The following is a 22,700-nucleotide window of genomic DNA, read 5'->3' on the forward strand; positions in this document are numbered from 1 at the left end:
GTAGGCAGGTACATTTCAGTAATTTTAATCGTTTTTAGTAGTTTACTGAAGCCCTACGTGTGAGTTATTCCTCTATTTGTTATCCATTTCCTGCAGGAGAATAATTCTAATCATGGATAAATTACGCGACCAGCAACTCGAATTGTTTCGGAGCCCTGAGACACACTCATTGACGTCTGCTTGAAATTTGAAGGGCCACATTACAAATTCTTGTGGTAATTTGCATTCTAATCAATTACACATTACCATAAAACCAGCTAAACGGAACACAGACTAACAGAGAATAATTATCGCCGCAATTCCACCAGGAGCTACACTGGCAGAAAAGTTTCACTCGAAATCACCATTCCCACAACACAGGAAGCCAGTACTCATCCACGGCTGAAAGCTGCCGTGAGAACCATCAGACTATAATTACACAGTCGCAGCAAAATGTGAAAATAGGGCCACCCTGAAATGGGCCCCATGGGGCAAGTACAGCGGTTCATATCGACACGGCCCCGCGTCCCACTCTCTGCTGGGGGAATGAGGACTGGGTGACACATTTGTGGAATATTTTAGCAGCTATTTGGACAGTTCTCTGCTTTTCTCAAATTGCGAAAAATCTCACTTTCTCGGATATCATCAATTATTGTAGCGCTGTGTCAGCATGCAGCCCTGGAGCTACAAATTGAACAAGATAATTAAGGTGTTTGGGGTATTACTAGTACTTTACATGGAAATATATAAACAGTTTTTATTCACAAACACTACAGTTAGACGTCCTTACATGACCAGAAAATTCACCCAAAACAACTTTTCAAGAATTTTCACGCTGCTCTTTTCCATACAGTGAATGCATACAATGACTAAAGTGTGTGTTCATTTCCCCTACTTGTACAATTAGTTTACCTTTGCTGTCATCTAATACTTACTTTGCTTTAATCTATAAAAACACTTCAAATTTAAGCATACTGTTAAATGTAATCTTTAGCAAATCTCATAATGAACATCCATTTTTATACTGCACATTATGAATTATAATCAATATATCATATTTTAATTTTAAAAATTGGTCCTTCTCTTTAATACAAGTCATGATGAACACATGTATGCTGCTTTTTCACCCTTTTTTGGACCTCAATAGCCACTCACTATATACTTTGTTGTACATTAAATTTTCTATGGAATAGAGCAGCACCAACATTCTGCATAATATCTCCTTTTGTGTTCCACGGAAGAAATCATACCATTTTATGTGAAGTCATACCTGTTGGAACACACATGAGACATGAGGGCAGATTAATGAATTAAAATGTTTGAGCAAACAATTCCTTTAACTTATGTTTTGATATATATTTTTATTATATAGTATTTTTATATAGTTTATAGGTTTGTGCAGTGCTGTTAACTAATTGTTAACTAAAACCTTTAAAATTGCCTTTCGATAATTTAAATAAAGCTTTAAAATAAAACTTAAACAAAAATTGGAAATAAACTAAGTTCATCTTAAGACCTAAAATCAGTGAAACTGAAATAAAAAAATTCAGTTGTAGTTTTAGTTATTTTAGTAGGCCTACATCAAGTTATACTAAATTAAAATGAGAAATATTGTCTTGGCATCTATCTGAAATAAAAAGCTTTATATATGTAATACATATTAGTATATTTATATTTATTTCAGTTAATATTTATTTTATTTCAAGTAACATTTATGGTTTTAATTTTAGTTTTGGTTAACTATATTAACTGCCGATTTCATATTTAACTTGTGGCTTACCTGCAGTTCTGGCGGGCCACCTTCATCCCTGATCAGCAAGAGATAACTCTGTCCATCCACCACAATCTCCTTTTTAAACCTCCCTCCTGGAAGAACACAGAATAACATTAATTATACTGTTTCTACAACATGGTCGTCTCTAAAGCTCATTTACCAGCAGGCAGTGTGCCGCTGACGTCAACGCCATCAAGATTAAGGGACTGAAGATACACCCCTGAGGAACCCCCTCTAACCCCTGTCAATCTGATAGCACAAACATTTCCCATTTTCAGCTTTCGCATACCTTCTGGCAGTTGTGAAGTGTTGGACAAGGGATGGAAAAACAGAGAGAAAAAGCGAATGAGTTAGTGAGCGTGTAAATGAGTGTTTGGGATGAATGTGTTTGCATGTCTAAACATGACTAATGATTAAACCCAGCAGAGCGCCACACATCGCTCCTGCTTCATTATACAGCACATGGAAACATGGGAATCTCTGTTAACATGCTGATAAAAAAAAAGAAATATCAGCCAAAAAATGAAATTAGTCAAGCCTTATCCGAAATCTGAGTTATTTTGACACTAGCAGTGAGATGAAAGTCTGAGACTTTGATTTTTCACCCTTCCTTTATTCCCTTCTCAACAGATGTGTTTTTTTCCCTTCCTTACAGCCACTGGCGCTGAAAGCTGATGGAACTTTGATGCCATTGAGATTCTCTCAAATTAAATTACACTTTTTTATAGTAGGAAAGTTTGTGGAGCTGAATGAAGCTTGCCTTACGGTAATCTTCTAGGAGGACAAAAGAGGAAGGGTGAGATCTTCACAGATTATGACAGGTGAAGAAGGCAAAGCAATGTGTAGAATATATGAACAGCCTGGAGAGGAAAGGGCTCGATTTGGTTGAACTTCACCTGAAAGCGTTAGGAATTTAAATAAGGAGCCATTGAAAGGCACAGAATGGTACAGTGGCATGGCACCGAAATGATGTAACAATGTTAGCTGACTGAATGAAAATATGAAAAAATTAAGTTATGTATACATACAATTATTTTTAAATCAATTTTTTAATTAAAATATTATTTTAATAATTAAATCATTATTAAAGCAATAAACACAAAATAGATTGAACTACTTTGATTATGTGAGCATTGTTCATGAGGGGATTAATTTGTGCAAAATGCAATGAACCTAACTTGACTTTCCATTTCCAGTGTGATGAATAAACATGAAGTGACTGGAGTGACTATTTTGAAACATGTTTTGATTCATTATTTGATCTGACAGCCAAAAATTAAAGATAAAAGGTATTACACAAAATCAAATTAAAAATGCAGAGCAGTTAGAGCTGGACACCCTCGACATGCAACGTGATGATAAAATGTGACAATGTAGCATAATGCATACCATTTCACTATAAAAAGTAGTCAGCATACAGTTCAGTTCATTCAGTGCATGACCTCCCTTTACTTTAACTATTTTGTTCTGGGAAATGGATGATGGAGCTTTGACACTTCTGAGCACCTCCTATTGGATAAATATAATGATTGAATGCTTGATGCACAGTGTATGACTGAAACCTGCGGAAGTTCGTACCACATAGCAAATCCTTACTTCCAAGTTCAGTGACCTCTGGAGTAAATTGGCATTAAGAGGTTCACCGAGGGCACTGAAGTACAGCCCGATGGAGCAGTGAGGGACGTTAATAATAGCAGAACGAAACACAACACTACCTTACATGGAGATTTCAACTAGTGACCTCATATCGACTAAGAGATATTATCCATAAAGCCATTACGCCAAGAGCACTACACTTTTAATTAGTTCACCTATGTCCATAGCTATTTTTATTTCGTCAATGCTTCCCTTAAAACATTTTTTTCTTTAGAATTTCAGCATAGTTTTTTCTCTAACAGAAGAAAGTGAACTATATGTTCATATTGGGCAATGTGAATACACCTGCAAGCATAATAAATATGCACAATAGGGGTTTGTGGTATTTATGGTTTACAACATTGTAGCTGCTGTTTTAACAATATGCAAACTGACATTATCGAGTGTCACTCACTTTGCAAAAAACAAACTAAAATCTTGAGAGGCCAAAAGCATTCACTGCATGATGAAGCCTATTAGAATGCAGTTATAACGACCTATAATTCCAGTTCTGAGAGCAACAATATCCTTGTATGGGTTTTTGTTTTTTATAGTTATAAGATATGATAATAGTTAAAGGGATGGTTCATGCAAAAAGGAAAATTACCCCATGATTTACTCACCCTCAAGCCAAGTTAGGTGTATATGACTTTCTTCTTTCAGACAAAAACAATTGGAGTTATATTAAAACAATGTCCTGGCTCTTCCAAGCTTTATAATGGCAGTGAATAGGGGTTGAGATTTTGAAGCCCAAAAAAAAAGTACATTCACTCAACATAAAAAGTGTTTCACATTCTCTAGAGAGTGGTGTTCCACCGTAGGACACAGGCGTAGTATAAGCTCCGGTGAGAATATGGTAGTCTCACGAGATGTGTTATAGCAAAGGAACACCAGTCTCCTCTTGGCTTATATCGAAATCCTCCAACATTTTTCTTTACAAATCCTCATTTTTTACTTTGAATTCGTGACCGGTGTCTTGTTTTGCACTCTGGATTCGTCACTTCTCACAGGAGCTTATGCCTACGCCCTACGTCATTGGCTGAAATGCCACTATCTCGTGAATGCGTGTACAACAGTTAGCGGAAGCTAGAGATTATTCTTTTTATAAAATTTGAAATATGGATATTTTTCTTGCACAAATACACCGATTCACTTCAGAAGGCCTTTATTAAGCCCCCGGAGCTGTGTGGAGCACTTTTTTTTATTAATCATGGAATCACTTTGTTGGAACCAGGGGTGCGTTTCCCAAAAGCACCGTTAGCCAACGATGGTCGTTAGTTCCATTGAACTCTATTGGTAACGACAGAACTTGCGACCATATCTGATTTTGGGAAACGCACCCCAGGACAATTTTTTAAATAATTCTGATTGTATTTGTCTGAAAGAAGAAAGTCATATACACCTAGGATGGCTTGAGGAAGAGTAAATCATAGGGTAATTTTCATTTTTGGGTGAACTATCCCTTTAAGTAATATCACACAAGCAAGGCTACCGTTTTCCTGAATATTAGCTTGTGAGCGTGATTGCGGATGTGATATTAACTTTATACAACAGTTCAGAAAACAAGCAGTTAATGCTTTTTTGTTTCGCCAATGAAAATAGCTCCAAACAAAGCCGGATCAGTACATTTGTTCATCTTAGAGCAACACTGCAGGGTTTTGTTCTTAAATGAATCTGTTTTTGAATGAATCATTTGAGTCAGTAATTCAGTGATTCATTCATAAAGACAGCCACTTGCTTTGTTTCTAAAAGAATCAGCCGTTTTCGAATCAGCGGTTTTAGCGTAATACAAAATGGTCAATATCGCACATTCCTACTGCAAAAAATTTTTATTAAATGCAATAAAATGCAAGTGATGCTTGCATATAAAACAGGATGAAATTGGTCTGAAAAGCACTTTTAGTAGTTCCACAATCCAAAATATTTGAGGAATCAACTGGTTCACAACTCCAAACTAAGTGCAATAATGCTTGCATTAAGAAGCACCACTAAAAAATGGTTGTTTAATTGAAAAGAATTGAATTTAACAGCTTTTTTCTAGCGCATTCACTGAAGCTTTTAAAGTAGGAGATAATTGCATTGGAGCCAGTAAGGGCATGTCTGAACATGTCGAGATAGGACAGCACAAAAATCCCTTCAGCAAAGTTTCCTGCTTATTCTGACGTTTGGCAGAAAGCCGTGCAAAATAGATGTTTTTCAGCTCTCAGTTTTTGCTGCAAAGTCTAAAAAGATGATGACAATAAGGTACCAAGTCTTACTGTCGCCGGCAGAGGTGTATGAGACTTTTCGTGACGCTTTTGAAATTCAGCCCTGGTTTGGGTCTTCAGGAATCCGTCGTTCTGATTCTAATCTCTAATTTAGATTTCAGAGGGGCAGCTGGTGCCAAGAGGGCAGAAACATTTAATCTCTCCGCTGTCACTCAAAAGTAAACGCTGAGGATTGATGACACGCTTGGCGGCGGCAGGCCAGGCTGCCTGACCCTCTGTTGCCATGGCAACAACGGAGCAATCGTAGAGGCGGAGCATCGGCGTGGAACTCAAAGCTTCGTCTGGGCAGGAGCCAATGACAGATTACAAATTAAGGTCAATTTCAATCAAGAGTCGCTTAATAAACCTGGGAACGTCTGCAAACGCTTCATGCAGCGGGAATCACAGCTGCATTAATCACTCATTTAATGCAATTGCTTTTCTGACAAGTATGAGTATATAACAACACAATATCAGACTAAACAGGAAAGAGTCTGAGTAAATGTCTTCATTGCTTACATAAGTCTATGGATATGAAACTGCGTTACAACCATGGCTTTTTGGACATGTACTACAGTTCTATCATGGTTTTCTTGAGGTTGGTCTATTGTGAATGAATATAGTAATAATTCAGTGGTTAATAATAAAGTGGTGGTCTTAGGTAATAATACCAAGGTACTTCGATATATACTGGCATATTACCAAAAAACATGGTAGTACCATGGTATATACACTACCATTCAAAAGTCTTAAAGTTTTTAAAAGAAATTAATACTTTTATTTGCAAGGATGCATTAAATTGCTCAAAAGTGACAGTAAAGACATGTATAATGTTTCAAAAATAGATATTTTTAAATATTATATTATCAAAGAATATTCAACAAAAACATCCTGAAAAAAGTATCAGTTTCCATTAAATAAAAAAATTAATTAAATAAAGCAGCACAACTGTTTTTAACACTGATAATAACAATAATCAGAAATGTTTCTTGAGCAGTAAATCAGCATATTAAAATGATTTCTGAAGGATCATGTGACACTGAAGATTGGAGTAATGATGCTTAAAATTCAGCTTAACATCACAGGAATAAACTACATTTTAAAAATGACTAAAATAGAAAACAGTTGTAATTATGAAAATTGTAATTATATTTTAAAATATTACTACTTTACTGTATTTTGATCCAATAAATGTAGCATTGGTGAGCATTAGAGACTTCTTTCAAAAATATTAAGAAATTTGAGCAACCCCAAGCTTTTAAATGGTAGTGTATCTTTTATAAACCCATTGCTTTATCACTGGATACCATGGTACCATCATAGTATTTTTTTCTAAGAGATGTCAGAACACAAGGCTTTATTACAGAAACTAACTGGCATTCATTTTTAATAATAAATGAATATAATCAATAAAAATAACTTCTGGCAGAGCTTCTGTTCTCTAATGCACGGTTCCTGAATTTTGTAGTATTTTCTATTATAGAACAATAAATAACTATTAGGGTGGTTTTTGAAGTTCAGTACTCAGGTGTGTGTTAACACCAATCTCACAATCCCAAAGCGATTCATTGATTTTCATTTTTCTCACTGCATTAGAAATGAGCATTATTCCACATCGACGCTCCAGTTCAGTCAGAGAGAAGCAGAGAATCTGACTGAATGAGACTGAACTGTGAAAGCCGAATTCAAAACAAGTCACAACAGGATCCTGAGCGTCGTCTTCCTTCATGAGAAACACAACGTGCATACAGGCATCCAACAAAACCCGCCGGGCCAGAATACTCAACATTTTACCTCGTTTTAAGCTATTACTATTGTTCACTATGTTCTAGGTTTAATGCAAGCTTAAATATGCTGTCAACATTTTAAAATTATTTTTACTCTCTCTCACTAAAACGAACTAATTCATTTTTAAATACATTAGAAAATGTAATTTATTCCTGTGATCAAAGCTGAATTTTCAGCATCATTACTCCAGGCTTCAGTGTCACATAATCCTTCAGAAATCATTCTGATATGCTTCTCAAGAAGCATTTCTGAATATTATCAATGTTTTAAAAAGTTGTGCTGCCTTTATACATTTTTCAGGATTCTTTAATGAAAAGAAAGTTCAAAAGAACAGCATTTATTTGAAATAAAAATCTTTTATAACATTATAAATGTCTTTATCGCTTTTGATCAATTTAATGCATCCTTACTGAGAAAAAAAGTATAAATTTCTTAAAAAAAAATTAAATCTCACTGACCCAAACTTTTAGTGTATTAATGAAAATAAAAAGAAGATCTTGACTGAAGCTTGTTGCGTGTTTCTAAAGTTTGACTTTTAACCTCAGTGTCAACTGAGCCATTTCTAGCTGCCAAAATAAATAAATAAATGCAGTGCACAGATGAGCATATGAGACGATACAAATTCATGGCCAGCAGAGTCTGCTCCGCGGCAGGAGGTCTTGTTGGGTGACTGGCCCTGACAAACACTCTGTAGTCGGCCCTCCCCGCGGCTCACTCACCCTCGGGCGACTCCTCCTGGACATATGTTCCTGTCAGATACCGATGAACTAACGCCGACTTCCCACTGGACAGGTTTCCCACGATGCCCTGCATGCAGAAACAGACATGAGTCAGGCCAAAACAGAGCAGCAAACAACAGTGTTTGGATGCATAAAGCAAACCGAAGAGAAAACAAATGACTGTCTGGAGGACAATCAATGGGATTCATTTCAGGATATTAAATTACTAATGAAACTTAAATGTGTTTTTGTTAACATTTGCCTAATAGACAATAATAACTTTCATCAACTATTCACTACCAACAGATGGAGAACATCCGTTGTGCATCCAGGATTTCCTTCTAACGAGTCGAGATCCTTTCCGTCATCAAACAACACCTCAAGCGTGGAGGAAGCAACTTTCAGGAGTTTCCTCACACCTGACACAACTGTTCTGCCTGTCTGTCCGCTGTATGACGGCTGTTCCCTCACAGCTGCGAACAGACAGCTTTATAAACATAACGAGGACAGATTTACCCGTATTTCTCCTTAAAAACTGGAGATGAAGGACTTCCTCTAACAAATATTGAAAAGGAACGATGAGGTGAGTGCCAATAAAGACAGATGGAGATTTTTGAAGAATGCACCTGGCAATACTTTCCCCTGAAAGGTTTACACCCTTACTCCTGAACTTTGAATGTTGAATGCTATTTATTATGTTTGATCATTTGACTTTACCAGTATATACAGTATATACAATTAACAAAAAATTATTATATTTATATAACAATAATAATTAATTATTATTATTAAATATATAAATTAAATAATACTAATGTAATACTAATACTAATTATAATGGCAAATAATATTTTTTCATATTTTAGTTAATATATTAACACAACGTTTACCTTAATTAGTTAAATTAAATTAAAAAGTGTAAATATCAGTTTAAAAAAGGCCTCTTTAATATTATTAGATAACAATATAACGACAATAATTCAATCAACACAATCCATATACATACATACAAACAACTAATAAATAATAACAATAATTATTATTCATATAAAATAATATATAAATTAAATAACACTTATGTAATACTACTAATTACTATATAATAGCAAATAATTTTTTAAAATATTTAAGTTAATATATTAACACAATGTTTACTTTAATTACGGCTAAATTCACCAGACCAGTTAAATGAAATGAAATGAAAACGTGTAAAACAGAACAAAAAAAATTATCTTTAATCTTTTTGTATTCTATCCATGTGTTTTCTTTTTATTTATTATACAATTAACAAAAGCAAAAAAGGCCTCTACCACTAGCTTGCTCTATTCTTTTTCTATTCTATCGGTTTTCTTTTTATTTATTATAGAATTAAGAAGAAAAACCTTCCGTGTACTGCGTTAAGACTTGTTATAGCACTTGCATATCTTTGCTCTTTTGTTGATTTTGATTGCTTCCATTGTGCTCTTTGATATTATACAATAATGGCAGTAATTCAATCAAAACGTAAATGCATTAAACAAATGCTAACACCAGCTCTTGCCAATGTGGTTGTGCATCACTAGGACCAAGTTGACCTTCAAAAGAGCACCGAATACTGCTATCGTCATGGAAAAACTGTCCATTCTTTTCCCAAAACCCCAAGCATCCTCCTCCGTCATCATTTCAAACACTGGAGGCTCATGAGCAGCGTTCGGGTTCATCGAAGGGTGGTGTGTACTGTTAACAAGGATCAAACAGTAACAATCTTCCTCCGTAATAAAGGCCCAGACGAGCAGTTCGTTACCTAAGCGTCCGCCGCAGGCCTCAAGAACAAAGAGGAGGATAGAATCTTCACTAGGAGAAAACTGGATGTAAAAGCTTTATGAGCATATGGGTTCATTGCGTTGCCTCATAATAAGAAGTTAGAATACTTCCATGAAGCTGATACTGATAAAACTATGATTTGTGTAGCTGTATCTATATTAAATGATCCATATACGGTGTACAAAATAATATAGCACAAATTGAGTTATTCCAGTCTCATTTTGACAGTGATATTGTGTATGAAGCATGACTGAATTCTGTATTTTCTGACTGGTGGCTATTCTGAGGGAACATCAGCAGAATAACTCAAGAGTGACACGAGCAGAAATATCATTACAGAGACTGACTGACATCTCACTGCTTGCTGAATATATTCATGTCAGGATCTACTGTTCCGCATAATGTTACGAGATAAAAGGACAAGGCAAAGGCTGGGAAGATCACTCACCACTTTGAGCTCTGGTACGGATCGACTCAATGTCCATTCCTGACTGTTAACGAAGGAATCTGGAAAGAAACAGACAGAAAACTTTAGTAAGTGATGATGTCTTTCAACCCACACTATTGCTTCTACACATATAACAATCCTTATGGCCATCGAAATCATCAACAATAATCAGAAAATCATGACAAAACAGATTCATGTTGAGTTAAGTTTGAGTATTTTTTTGTAATGTAAATAAATGACTTATCAAACTGACAAATAAATGCTACATTTATATTTAAATTCCTGACTAAATGAATAATTTATATGTAATTCTTGTCTTTAAATGAGAGATGAATAGGATTATTATTATAATCGTTTTTTTTCTGAATACATACACTGATAACGGCGTGTCCCTTAAAAGTAAATTAAAGGAACCAGTTATAATTTTATTCATTTAAAAATATAAACAAACAAATAACTTTTCAAACAGACAAATATATCAGGCTTAAATTTAATTATTGTTTTTACAACAAATGGACGGATAAAACATTAGCTAATGTTGTCTTGATTTAAAAATTATTTAGTTATTTATTATTTAAATAAGTCAATTTATTTCTCAATTTCATTTATTTATTCAGTTTTGAATGCATATATTGATAACTGGACTGGCACTTAAAAATAAATGGAAGAAATCGGTTTATTTTTAAGTGTCCTTCCTGGTCCTCATAACACACAGCCTTCAAAAACAGCACCTACTGTAAATTAAAATGATGTAATTCCCTCATGCAGAAGATCACTGGCTTAATTGTTACTAATAATCATGTTAGTCATGTTGGCTACATGAACCGACATGACTGTGAAAACACAAGCCTGATTGGCCCAGTAAAAGCCTGCTCATTTCCGTGCCACACACACTATCTGTTGTACAGCCATTACATCATCACAGCGGGCACATGCGCAGCCTTGTTTAAAGCACCACAGAGGTTTGTAGCACTGCATTGTTTGCGTCATTTTTCACTCCGCTGCTCTTGTCCAATCTAATCAAAATTACTATTCAAAGCGTCGGGGAAGAGAAGAAAAAGCCCTTTGTGGATTCAAGGGACAGTGAGAAAAACACACCAAGAAATGAACCCATTCACGAGCCAATTTTTCCATGCATGGTACCAAAAAGAGTCTCATTCAATTTGCGTGTTATGGTGAGAACATGGTGTGCTAAGTGTAACGCACGGCAAGTCAGAAGGTGTTTTCTTCCGTCCTTCATTTAAACTTGACGTCTCACCCTCCCTTTGCACTCAACAAACTGCTGAAGTGACTCACATGAGATTCTTCCTGCTGCGCTCAGCAACATGCCCTGATGAAACCAGGCGTTTTCAACCTCCATCCATGCTTTCACACACAGATCCATGGAAAAGTGGACGTCCGCCAACATGCAAACACATCCGAACATGACAACCACACCTCGCGATCCCACAGGATGGCATATTACAATTTTTTCCCAAAGATGTTTCGAGTCAAAACAAATCAAAATAATTAGACTTCAGATGTCAGCTAAATCTGGCTACACGTGATCTAAACTCAATGAGGCAGGTATCAAGTAAATACTGAGGTATTTCGGAGCGACAGATGTGAATTTGTCACTAAAATTAAACAACAACATCAAATGCATCTGATGTTGCGCTTCAATTTGAATTGCAAACAAAGCGCTTTTCGTGTCATATGGGATCCAAGGCGAACTTTATCATCCTCAAGATGAAGAAAAAATGACTCAGAGTTTTAAAAGAGGGCAAGGCCGTCGCAAATCACAAGGGAGAAGGTTTAGAAATAGTGCTATTTCAGGCCCAGCTGGAGACGTACAGAGTTGCATGGAAATCAATAGGCATTTTAAAGCCTCTTTTGAAAAATGCAGAGCATTTTTGGTTAAATTAATGGATAGAATGCATATGTCAAGGTGTTTCTAGTTCTTTCGCACTCTTAAATCAGAACGGAAATCCTCTGTGCCTTTATAACACACAGTAATGGATTCTTTCAAGCTTTCCATGATTCCCAATTTTCTAGTTTCGTACCCTTTGAAGTGACCTCACATCATTTTGCTGCTGAAACCCAGCTGTCGCGACCCCAAGGCCGAAAAGTCATCTGAATTCCTTCTGAGCAGACCTACAGTATAAGGAGAGTCTGGCACTTTGTAGGCAGGTGAGGGAAGGTAAAGCCTTCCGGGCTTAAAATACAAAGAACTCACAGCTACAGAAAACAGTCAAGACTCAGGAACGACCTGCTTGTCAAACTACCAGGGCATGTAGCAACAGGTAAACACAATCCGCAGACATAGGCTTTGGTTCAAAAAGCTCTCAAGTTCAGCAAACACACCTACATTCCGGCTGTCAGTCAACTTTTGCAAAGAAAGGTCAGTTGGGGAGTTTGGGAAGGAGAGTTTCCTTAGTAACCAGTGAAATTAACTCGAGCAGATGCCAAGGGTGTAAACGGCTCTTAATTTGTTATCTCCATTTGACGAATGACTAATGGTACTGCCTAAAAACAAGCCCTGTAAGTCTTTTGCGGAAGCTTGTTGTGCTAAAGGGATCTTTTCAAGAGAAGGTAATGTGAGTAGATTGTTACAATAAACAGTCCATTGATTGGATGACAGCCAATTTCTTTCTTTGCTTTTTTGCCTTTATTATGATAGGACAGATCAGAGCTGACAGAAAGGGAAGTGGGAGAAAAAGAGGGGGGTGGGATCGGGAAAGGTCCTGGAGTCGGGATTCAAACTCTGGACTCCCGTAGCGTAACAGTGCTGTATGTCGGCATGCTGCCAACGTGATGGCCAACTTGGATCACTTTAAAGTGGCAGTGTCACTGGTTTTGCCCAAATACTGTCCATTAAAGTAAAGCATAACATGAAATAAATAAAACTTAACAAAACTTAAGAATAATCATATCTAATACTGCATCTGAACTGATCTAATCATTTAAATGAAAGCAAACTATTATGTGGCAAAAAAAGGTCAAGTTACAAAAAGACAATCTAGTTTGTTATAAAATTAGTCTCTGCATATTAATATTAAATGCAAATTAAAAGGATTGAATTAGTGCTGTCAAATGATTAATCGCATCCAAAATAAAAGTTTTTGTTTACATAATATACGTGTATACTGTATATATTTAATATGTATATATAAATACAAACGCATGCAAAATACAATATAAAATATAAGAATATAAATATATGAATGAATATACAAGTAAATATTTTCAAAATATATATATATATATTGTATGTGTTTATTGTATATATTTACATAAAATTTGTGTATGTGTACAGTGTATATTTATTGTGAACAAAAACTTTTATTTTGGATGCGATTAATCATTTGACAGAACTAGATTGAAAGCTCTTCTTTTATTCTGTGAATGAAATAGAGATGCACAAGCTAAACAAAATCTTTAAAGTGTCATGAAAGACTAAAACACGTTTTTGAGATGTTAACAGATAAGTGTTTTTAGATTTATGGATAATCTCAGCATCACTGACTCCATCCATCTTTAATGTGAATGTGTTAATAAATCAGCCCAATAAAATATATGAATCAACAAATCTGAATAACACTCAAAACGTATTACAAATGCAAGAGTGCAAACATATTTTTAGATAGATAGATAGATAGATGCAGCTTTCCATTCCTTCATTTTTTTAACATTGTGGTGAGACTTATTATGAAGTGGAAACCCACATTTCAGCACAAGTGCTCAGAGCATCTCAAGGTGTGCTGCCAATAACATCATCTTCAATCCTGAAACATGTCCTCCTAACTCAAGCATAAGGACAGCTCTATTTCAATAGCAGATGTGCTAGCATCTCTCTGCTGACATTTCAGTCATCTTGTGTTTGCAGACGTTTCATTCAAATTATATATTGCAACCCGGCATCTTCAACAGCTATTTCGCACTGCGCTTGCAAGCCAGACTTCACTGATTAAAGCCAAAAACATCATAGAAATAACCCATATAATTTGTGTTAACCTTACATAATGCTGCGCACATACTTATTACAAACATTTACATCTGATGAAAATTCCACAGGCAAAACTAATCAATTTTTCATAAGGATTACAAGCAAGCTGAGGTGACTTAAGGTTAAGAGCCTAGGCCTGTATACATCTTGTCTCGCTCTACGTAACCTAATCCCTTTTTAAAAATCACAGCGTAAAGCTCTGAAACGGCACTATTTGTCTTCACTACCTCTGACACGACGCACAAGCTACAGGCAAAAGATTGAACAGACAAGGAAAGAAAACATGTTTAAAATATCATGAGCTTGTTGTCTGCATGCCGGGTCATGATTTAACCTTCAGAGCCGTGAATGCAAAAACAAATTGGGAAAAAAATGAAAATAGGATTGTTATGTATAACATTTTCCAAAAGGAAGAGAATTCCAAAGTAGTAGATTCTGATAGTAGAACAGAGTCATTAAATTATTCCCTCTCTTTATTCATCTACATCATCCATCCTTGACTCATTCCTGCAGTCTATTTGATTACCTTGAAAGCGTTAATGATTAAACAAGATTTGATGGACGCTTTTTTGCTTCCTAATTCAATTGCAGTGCAGACTTACACTAGAAGAAAACTCCTCTTGGAGCCAATTAACAGCTCAAGCACACACACTCCAACAGAGCCAAAGCACTCGGAGTGAATAATGCATTTAACCTCTTATTATGCCTGTTGGGGCTGCCCAAGCCAGACCTTCAATATCGTTTTAATATTAATCAATTTGCCCTGCTCTCCAAGGCTACATCCTGGCACTCAGAGTCTGTTCTCTTCAGACAAAAAGCAGCACCTTTTCCTGCATCAGACTGGGATGTGGAATGAAATTATGCATTTTACACAACTTACCTTGACCTTTGCGCAAACCAATGCCAGCTAGAGTCTCTATAGCAACAGAATCTGGCTTTTTATTTCTCGCAGGGGGGTGGCTGCCAACTGCTTGGCTTTCAGCGCACAGCTCAGATTTGTTGCTGGACAACGGGTCTTTCCTCTTAAAACGACTAGCAATTAGCTGCCAAAAACTAGTCTCTGGTTGCAGTTGTTTGGTGGGCTTTGTTAGTTTGGCAGGGCGGAGAGGGACCTCCAAGACTGCCACCTTGCCCCGAGTTTGGTACTGTATGTACTGCATGGCCCCTTGATCCTCATCTTGCTCACGAGCTGGCGTTAACGTCCTGCCAGTAAGATAGGAGAACGGGCGAGTGGTTTGCATAGATTGTTCTCCGATACTTGAAGTGCGTCTCCGTTCAGTTCGGTTCTCCTGCTCGGGCTGATTACGATTCCGCCTCATCCTTAGACTCAAGCTCCTCCGGAGTGATCCGAATGTTGTCTTCTGTTCCTCCGTCTTGTTGGGTTCCTTTAGGCATGTTTGTTTCACCACCACTTCCTTTGCAGTTGTCTGTCGACCAAACCATCTCCATCGGAAGCCTGGACGAGGCAAACTACCGGTGCTAGTGCAAGGGTGGCTTGAAAGCTCATTCCGGGATCCACTATGCTCTTTATTGAGCTCAAGAACAGTCATGCTAACAGGCCGTGGTTTGTTCTTGCTTTTCAAAGTCCGACGTATTGGTGGTTCTTCTAGTGGACGAGGAAACAGGTTAGAAGGCGGCATGTCGGGTTTTAGCCCGTCTATCGCACAAAGCTCTGCATGTCTTGTCCTACACCGCTGGACCACATCCGGGCATCCTTGCTTATTTAGGGTTGAGGTAGGCAGAAGATCGTTGTTTGAGCTGGTAGCTGCCAACATACAATAACTGCGAGGTCTTGTAGAGCTGTCTTGGTGGTCGGTCGCTGTGGTTTGGTTTCTCCTGTTGTCGTCCGGGAAGACGAACATGCTCAGCGCTCTTCTGCTGCCCAGGAGCCAAAGCCCATGTGCAGGCCTTCGCAAGACCACCACATGAGGTTCTGTTGCATTTTCCACAAAAACAGCATTACAATTTATTTCCTTAATGGGAATGTAGCAAACATCAGCATGGAGTTCGTCGATCCATGCTTTGTCTTCCCCAGCCAAGTCGAAGTCTTCCGCAGACGATTGTTGCACACAGCTGTCCTCGAGAAAAGGTGGTAACCGGTCCGTCCTCATTCCTAGTACTTCCCCTTTCCTCCACCCCCCATTCCCTGTGCTGCTCAGGTAAGGCCACCTGTTGGGCTTTCCAACTGCACTCCTCCTCTGCCCCGGGCTTTCTCGATGTTCCTCCCTCTGATCCGCCTCTCGTCTTTCGTCGTCGTCCTCCTCCTCTCCCACGTTGTTCTTTACAACTCCCAGCTCAGCCTCTCCTCTCCTCTCAGCCCCTCCTGAAGGTGTCAGAGTATGTACCTCCTCCTGGAGTCCCATTCTGGAAAGCACCAACTTCATATAGAGTTTTACCAACTTAAACTTTGAGAAGAGACGTGATCCTACCTTTAAAAATCACATCATGGACGGAGCTCCACAAGCTAGTTCTCTGCAACTTAAGCACTCTCTCTAACACAGTCGCTCACAGTCTTTCACCTCCAGGCCACATTCCAAAAGCAAGCATAATCCCTCACCTTTGACTTGCGAGAGACGAAGACAGAGTTTGGGGGAAAAAAACTTCAAACAAGCCCCAGCATGACCTCACTGCAATTTTTACCTTGCAGGGGATTATGGGGGGGAATTCAGCACTCTACGAAAACACAAACCTGTGCGCATTGAAGCAATAAATGAAACCACAGATTAAGAAGTCTTTGGTCTTCTCCTACTGTCAAAAACAGGTCTGTGTAACCCCGCAGTCAGCAGTGTAGGAAAATTCCTTAATGTTCCAGTTCTTGGCATGAGCGAGAGGGGTCTGTTTGAACTTCAAGCTGTTCCCACATGTCCCAAGGATAACAGCAAAACAAGGAGCAGAATCCTTCGTCTCCTTAAAGCGGAGCCATTGCCAAGGCACCTGTAGAGAAATCCCTGTGGGAGTTACTGCTGTGACTGAAGATTAAAACGGAGGGGGCCTGATGCTTGGGGCGGCGAGTATCTTCAGCACGGTTACCAACATTTGCACCATCCTAAAAGGCATCCAAATTGAAGGGCATTTGGTAGAGCTTCCCTTTCCCAGAGCCTGCCTCGGTTATTCTCTCTCTGGCTCCGTTGTTCCTACCCTCCCTTACTAAACTGCCCTCCCTCGCAACTGCATTTCCTCATCCAAATGAACAAGGCAGAAATTGGCAAACAAGACTGGGGAGCTCATTTCATGAGGGCAGGATGAAGTGCCAAAAAATTCCCCAGCTTTCTCATGCAAATTTTGTCTATGCTAAAAGAAGTTCATTCAAAAAGTTTTACCACCATCTATGCAAACTCTAGGAGGGGGGAAAAGTTGAGCCTATAAGCATCATAAGAAAGAAAGATCATGTGCAATGAAAATGATTTCCCTAGAGCCAGTGCCATTAAATGTGCATGAAGAAGCTGTCTCCACTATGAAAATACAAACAGAAGAGTTCAAAGCATCTACCCCATAACCAATAGTTTAGCTTCGCTATTAAGATGGCTTGCTTGGATTCAGCAAAACATGAATATCTGTTTCTAATATGGAGAATCTGCCTGGCCTAAAAGCCATCTGGATTAGGAAAACAAGAGAGCAGATTTTGTGCTTGTAAAGAGCACCCACAAGTGGTTCCAATGAAAACTACCCCACTTCCGCCACAGAGGAAAAACTATTAGACTGATCCAGAGACTCACTTGACAACATTTAAACAAAGATTCCTGCGGTGCAAAGGAATTTATGAGAGGAAATATTTCAGTTGGACCATGGTAACGTTACATATGTCATCTGATGGACAAAAACACAAAATCCAAGGGAGCAATTCTGTCTAAGAATGGGATATATTGTATTTTATTCATATCAATATTAGCCACAATATTAATCAAACAAATGGTAGCAACTCTTTGCCTTTTCCTTATTTCTTTCACTCATCATTCTTTCCCACTTTATTTCCGTATTTAGCATCTTTATTTCTTTTCTTCCTTACTGTCTTTTTGTCAGCATCTTTCCTTTCGTCTATCCTTTCATTATTTTGTTCTCTTGTTCTTTCATTCTCTTCCTGTTTCCTAATTTCCTATACCCTCTTTTCATTATTTCTCTTTCCTTCCTTTTTTCCGTCTTTAAATTTCATTCTTTCCATCCATCTCTTTCCCTTTTTATGTGCTTTATTTATTTATTTTGCTCTCCTTGCTTCATCATGTCACTCTTTCCTTATTTCTTTCCTTTTTTTCTTCCAGACAATCTGCCTTAATCCAGCGATCCTTTATAAACTGATGTCTGACATCTGACAAGTATAAGTCTGAGAACACAACAGAAGCCTCTGAGCACTGATCCTAGACCAGTCTTTTCTTTTTCCAGTCGTTTCTATAAGTAAAACATTTCTATATGTTTATTGACCATAAGCCATTGGCATCTTGAGCTTACACCCACTCAGATTAAGATCTTGGATCGATTTCCAATTTACCTAATAAATTCAATTACATGCACATATTTAAGAACATAATTGCTTACGGTTTCACTTTAAAGCCGTATTGAGCTAAACATATCCATTTCTAAATTTAGCTCAGATATGCTCTTGTTAAAACCTCAACTAAAAAGATACCACATACTATAATTATCGAAAACACTACGCACCAGTCAGAACAATTTACGTATGTCAGTACCAGTGTTGATCAGACAGGAGTTAACACCTGTACGCATGAAACAGATTATTCTCCTTTGAAGAAGGATTCATTACCTGTGTCTACCGCATAAGGGTTCGTCACCTCCGCTGAGATCAAACAGTCGTCTTCGCCCCACTGCAGATGGTGGTGTCTCGGCCGTCTTCTCCCTCCAAAACACATCATTATGACTACTTCCCCAAACTACAGGAATATCCTTTAACCAGAGACATTTTCAGGCCAAAACCTAACTAAAAACCAAGTTCAGGATTCAAATCATGGATGTTCTTTAAGTGAGATGACAATATACTAGTACTGATTTGACAGGGACGGACTAACGTAATGCTTAGTTCAAGTGCTTGGCTTTGTCAAATATCAAACATGTGAGAGGGAGGTGGTGGCAGACAGGTACATGGAACATGTCCAACCTCTGTAATCCCTCGTGAGGAGGAGGAGGCGACCACGGCCTCCCTGGTTTACCTGAAGCAGGATTAGTCTAATCCTTAACCAATAGGAAGTCATTGGTGCATTATCTGTCCCTCCGTACTGATGCAAACAAACACAGAAACACTGTCGTGTTGGACTCCGTTTTAGGGTAAAGCATGCTTACCACTGTCAAAACTAGTTTAACCCGTCGTGGTATCTGTGCAATGCTCTGACGCAAGATGCCCCACTGATATGTCAAGTCCAACCACAAGGCTTTTGGTGATGAAACATTTCACTTGTCTAAAAAAAGTCAGATTGAGCAAACATCATAGTTAAAAAGCAATGTTACAAAATGCAAAATCTCAAGTGTGTCAAAAACAATCCACGGATCATATCTAGATGTCAAAACCGCCTACTTCATGTTCAACAAGTTGACTCATTACAGAAACAAAAAACATTTTCGGCCCAAACTACACACAAACTATTCCCATCTAATGAAATACATTTAATTGACAAGCTCCCATAGAAATGAGAGACCATATCGACTCGACATCTCATTACGTTTTCATTAAAAACCACCGCGCCATTGGCGGTAGCGTCTGCGAAGCTAAATGGATACAAATACTGATGGATGAGAGGAAAAACCACATTTTGCCCTCGCGAGTTGGTGTTTTGAACACAGAGCATTAGATATAGCTTTCATTTATACCGATTTAATTATGCAGACCATCAGAAAGTGTGTTTCCGAGTGTTTTTTTCCACCCTCAGGGCGCACCTTTATTACAGCGAACCCTTTGGAAATTGGCCTGCCAGTCTAATTAAAATAGAAAAACTGATTACGGTCAGACAATTAAGCCTCTCTTCTCTTTTATTTTAAACAGTTTTAATACCGCGAGAAAGTAATGCAAGCAGCATGCCAATCTCTCGTCTTTCTAACGAAGATGCTCTGCAAAAACCCGCTGTTTTTAAAACTGTGAAATATTACAGTTTAAAATAACCACTTTCTATTTGAATAGATTATAAAATGTAATTTATTCCTGTGATGCAAAGCTGAATTTTCAGCATCACTGCTCCAGTGAAGAAAAATTTCTAATTCAGTTGTGCTGCTTAATACTTTTTGTGGAAACCATGGCATATTTTTCAGAATTTTTTAAAGAACACTGTTCAAAAGAGCAGCATATTATCTGAAATATTTTATAATATTATAAATGTATTTACTGCAACTTTTGATCCGTTTAATGCATCCTTGCTCAAAAATAATAAATACTAACTTCTATCAACAATAACAACAAAATAAAATGGTGTAGTCTAAAATATTGCAGTTCAATATTTTATATTGACATTTTGCTGCATACAAATGACTATGATTAAGCTCTGGTTGAAGTTATGCCTCTTCTGATGAAAAGGAAACAATTTCAGAGAAAAAAATACCATCAAATCATGAAAAAAAAAATTTTTTTAGCTATATCATCGAGGTCCAATTAGCATGTCAGCATCTCTAATTAGCATATCAGTGTGCAACTACTAGTCCAAAAATAATGTGACAATTTGTTAAAACACTTGCATAAGTACATAGACCTATAAAAATGAACATAGGAGACCAGTCTAATCATAAACAGATTCTATATCACAAAAATTCTAATCATAAATCCAACATTGCCATACAGCAAGTTGTGTCCATATATATACACACCAGCAGGGGGCAGTCTGTCTTCTCCCACAGCGGACTACTGAACCTATCAGTTCAGTTCATAAATCAAGTCTAGCATCATTAAATCTTGATTTTGTCTGTATCAACACTATAATGTGTGCCTTCACATAGCTGCCATCACATTTCACCCAATTATACGCTGCAAATATCGAATATTGACATTACCGCTTGACATACAACAACAAATCGTTCCCTAATTATAAGGAATTACTAAATAAGCTTGTGTGCAATTTAGGAAGGGAAATGTGTGAGAACTCACAAAGTCATCTGCAGATGAGGCTCCTGAGCGCATCACTAATGCTCATTATCTTATGCAAGGTTATGTAATTTTCCAGGCTGCAGTGCAGTCCAGGTCAGAAGCCGGGGGTCCCTGTGAGAACGTGATCATGTGGAGGAACACACGGGAGGTATGGAGCGCTGTGGTGCAGTACAGTCATGTTACGTAAGGCAAGACACTCCCCAAGGAACAAGAGTGAAGAACGAATCAAAGAATGAGTGCAGGATCCGCCGGGATGCAGACAATTAATGCCGAATGAAGTTTAATGAGGGTTCGTAATGAGCTGTGAACGCCTTTATACTCAAATAAAGTGAAGAGCCAGAGATATATGTAGGGTTTGTAATGCTTTCATAAGACTGACAGCATTTTATTTCCAAATAAACGCATCATAAATGCTTTGCTTTCTAACTATAGCTGCACATGTTGTGGTTTGGTTTGCCATGATGCATCAGTAAATGTGAAAGACAAACCGCTCATTTACCTTCTTAACACTTGTTCCTGGTCTTACTGTAAATTATTTAATCACAGCATATTATAAAAAAAAAAAAAAAAAAAAAAAAAAAATGGATGGATAAAAAAAACGATGGATAAAAAAAGGTCAAAATTCTTTCCTCCTTTTCATTATCAGTGTTATACTGTTAACTAAAACTAAAAATAATAATTAATAAAATAAAATAAAATTATTTTTATCTATATATTATATTAGATGGAACTTGTAAACGTTAATACTTAAAATCTTGATAAAATAAATTTAAGTTGGAATACCAATATTACTAAAAGTAAAACGGAGAAAAAATCTAATTAAAGCTAAAGAGAAAAATAAAATAAATATATAGATGGAACTTTTAAATCTTAGAAATACCTATGCAACTAACTGAAATAAAAGCTGATGTTGAAATACTAAAATTACTAAAACTGAAAATAATAAAAATAAAAAATAAATATGAGTTGGAACTTAGAGGTCACCTTAGCAACTCACTGAAATAAAATAAGTTGAAATTGGAATACTAAAACAAAAAAAAACTATAAAATTAAAGCTACAAAACATGTTGGAATTTAGAACTGCTGCCGTGGCAACTAATCAAAATAAAATAAGTTGAAGTACTAAAGAAAAATAAATGACAAGCACATAAAATGACTAAAAATTTTACTAAAATAAAAATAAAAGCTAACTCATATTAATATTCATAAACACAACAACAGTATATAAATTATACTAAAATAACACCG

The 22,700-nt window shown here is 37.1% G+C and overlaps 1 protein-coding gene across 3 annotated transcripts in view; it reads right to left on the bottom strand.

Annotated features, from left to right (window-relative positions):
* The window catches only part of LOC306865214 (arf-GAP with GTPase, ANK repeat and PH domain-containing protein 3-like), a 163,091-nt gene that overhangs the window by 77,664 nt on the left and 62,727 nt on the right, over nucleotides 1-22,700 (bottom strand). For 2 of the 3 annotated variants that reach the window (XR_013783852.1, XM_079409685.1), the window contains exons 1-4: nucleotides 15,258-16,807; nucleotides 10,393-10,451; nucleotides 8,142-8,229; nucleotides 1,760-1,845 (exon numbers count right to left, since the gene is read on the bottom strand). Coding sequence is in view for 2 of the 3 variants with exons in the window: in XM_079409685.1 (XP_079265811.1) it covers nucleotides 1,760-1,845; nucleotides 8,142-8,229; nucleotides 10,393-10,451; nucleotides 15,258-16,761 (1,737 nt within the window). In the remaining variant the exon portion in view is untranslated. Of the gene's footprint in view, nucleotides 1-1,759; nucleotides 1,846-8,141; nucleotides 8,230-10,392; nucleotides 10,452-15,257; nucleotides 16,808-22,700 lie in introns of those variants that run through there. The other variant, XM_079409686.1, reaches the window with a different exon arrangement.

This window comes from Barbus barbus (genome assembly GCF_936440315.1).
Source record: "Barbus barbus genome assembly, chromosome: 46".
Lineage (NCBI taxonomy): Eukaryota > Metazoa > Chordata > Actinopteri > Cypriniformes > Cyprinidae > Barbus > Barbus barbus.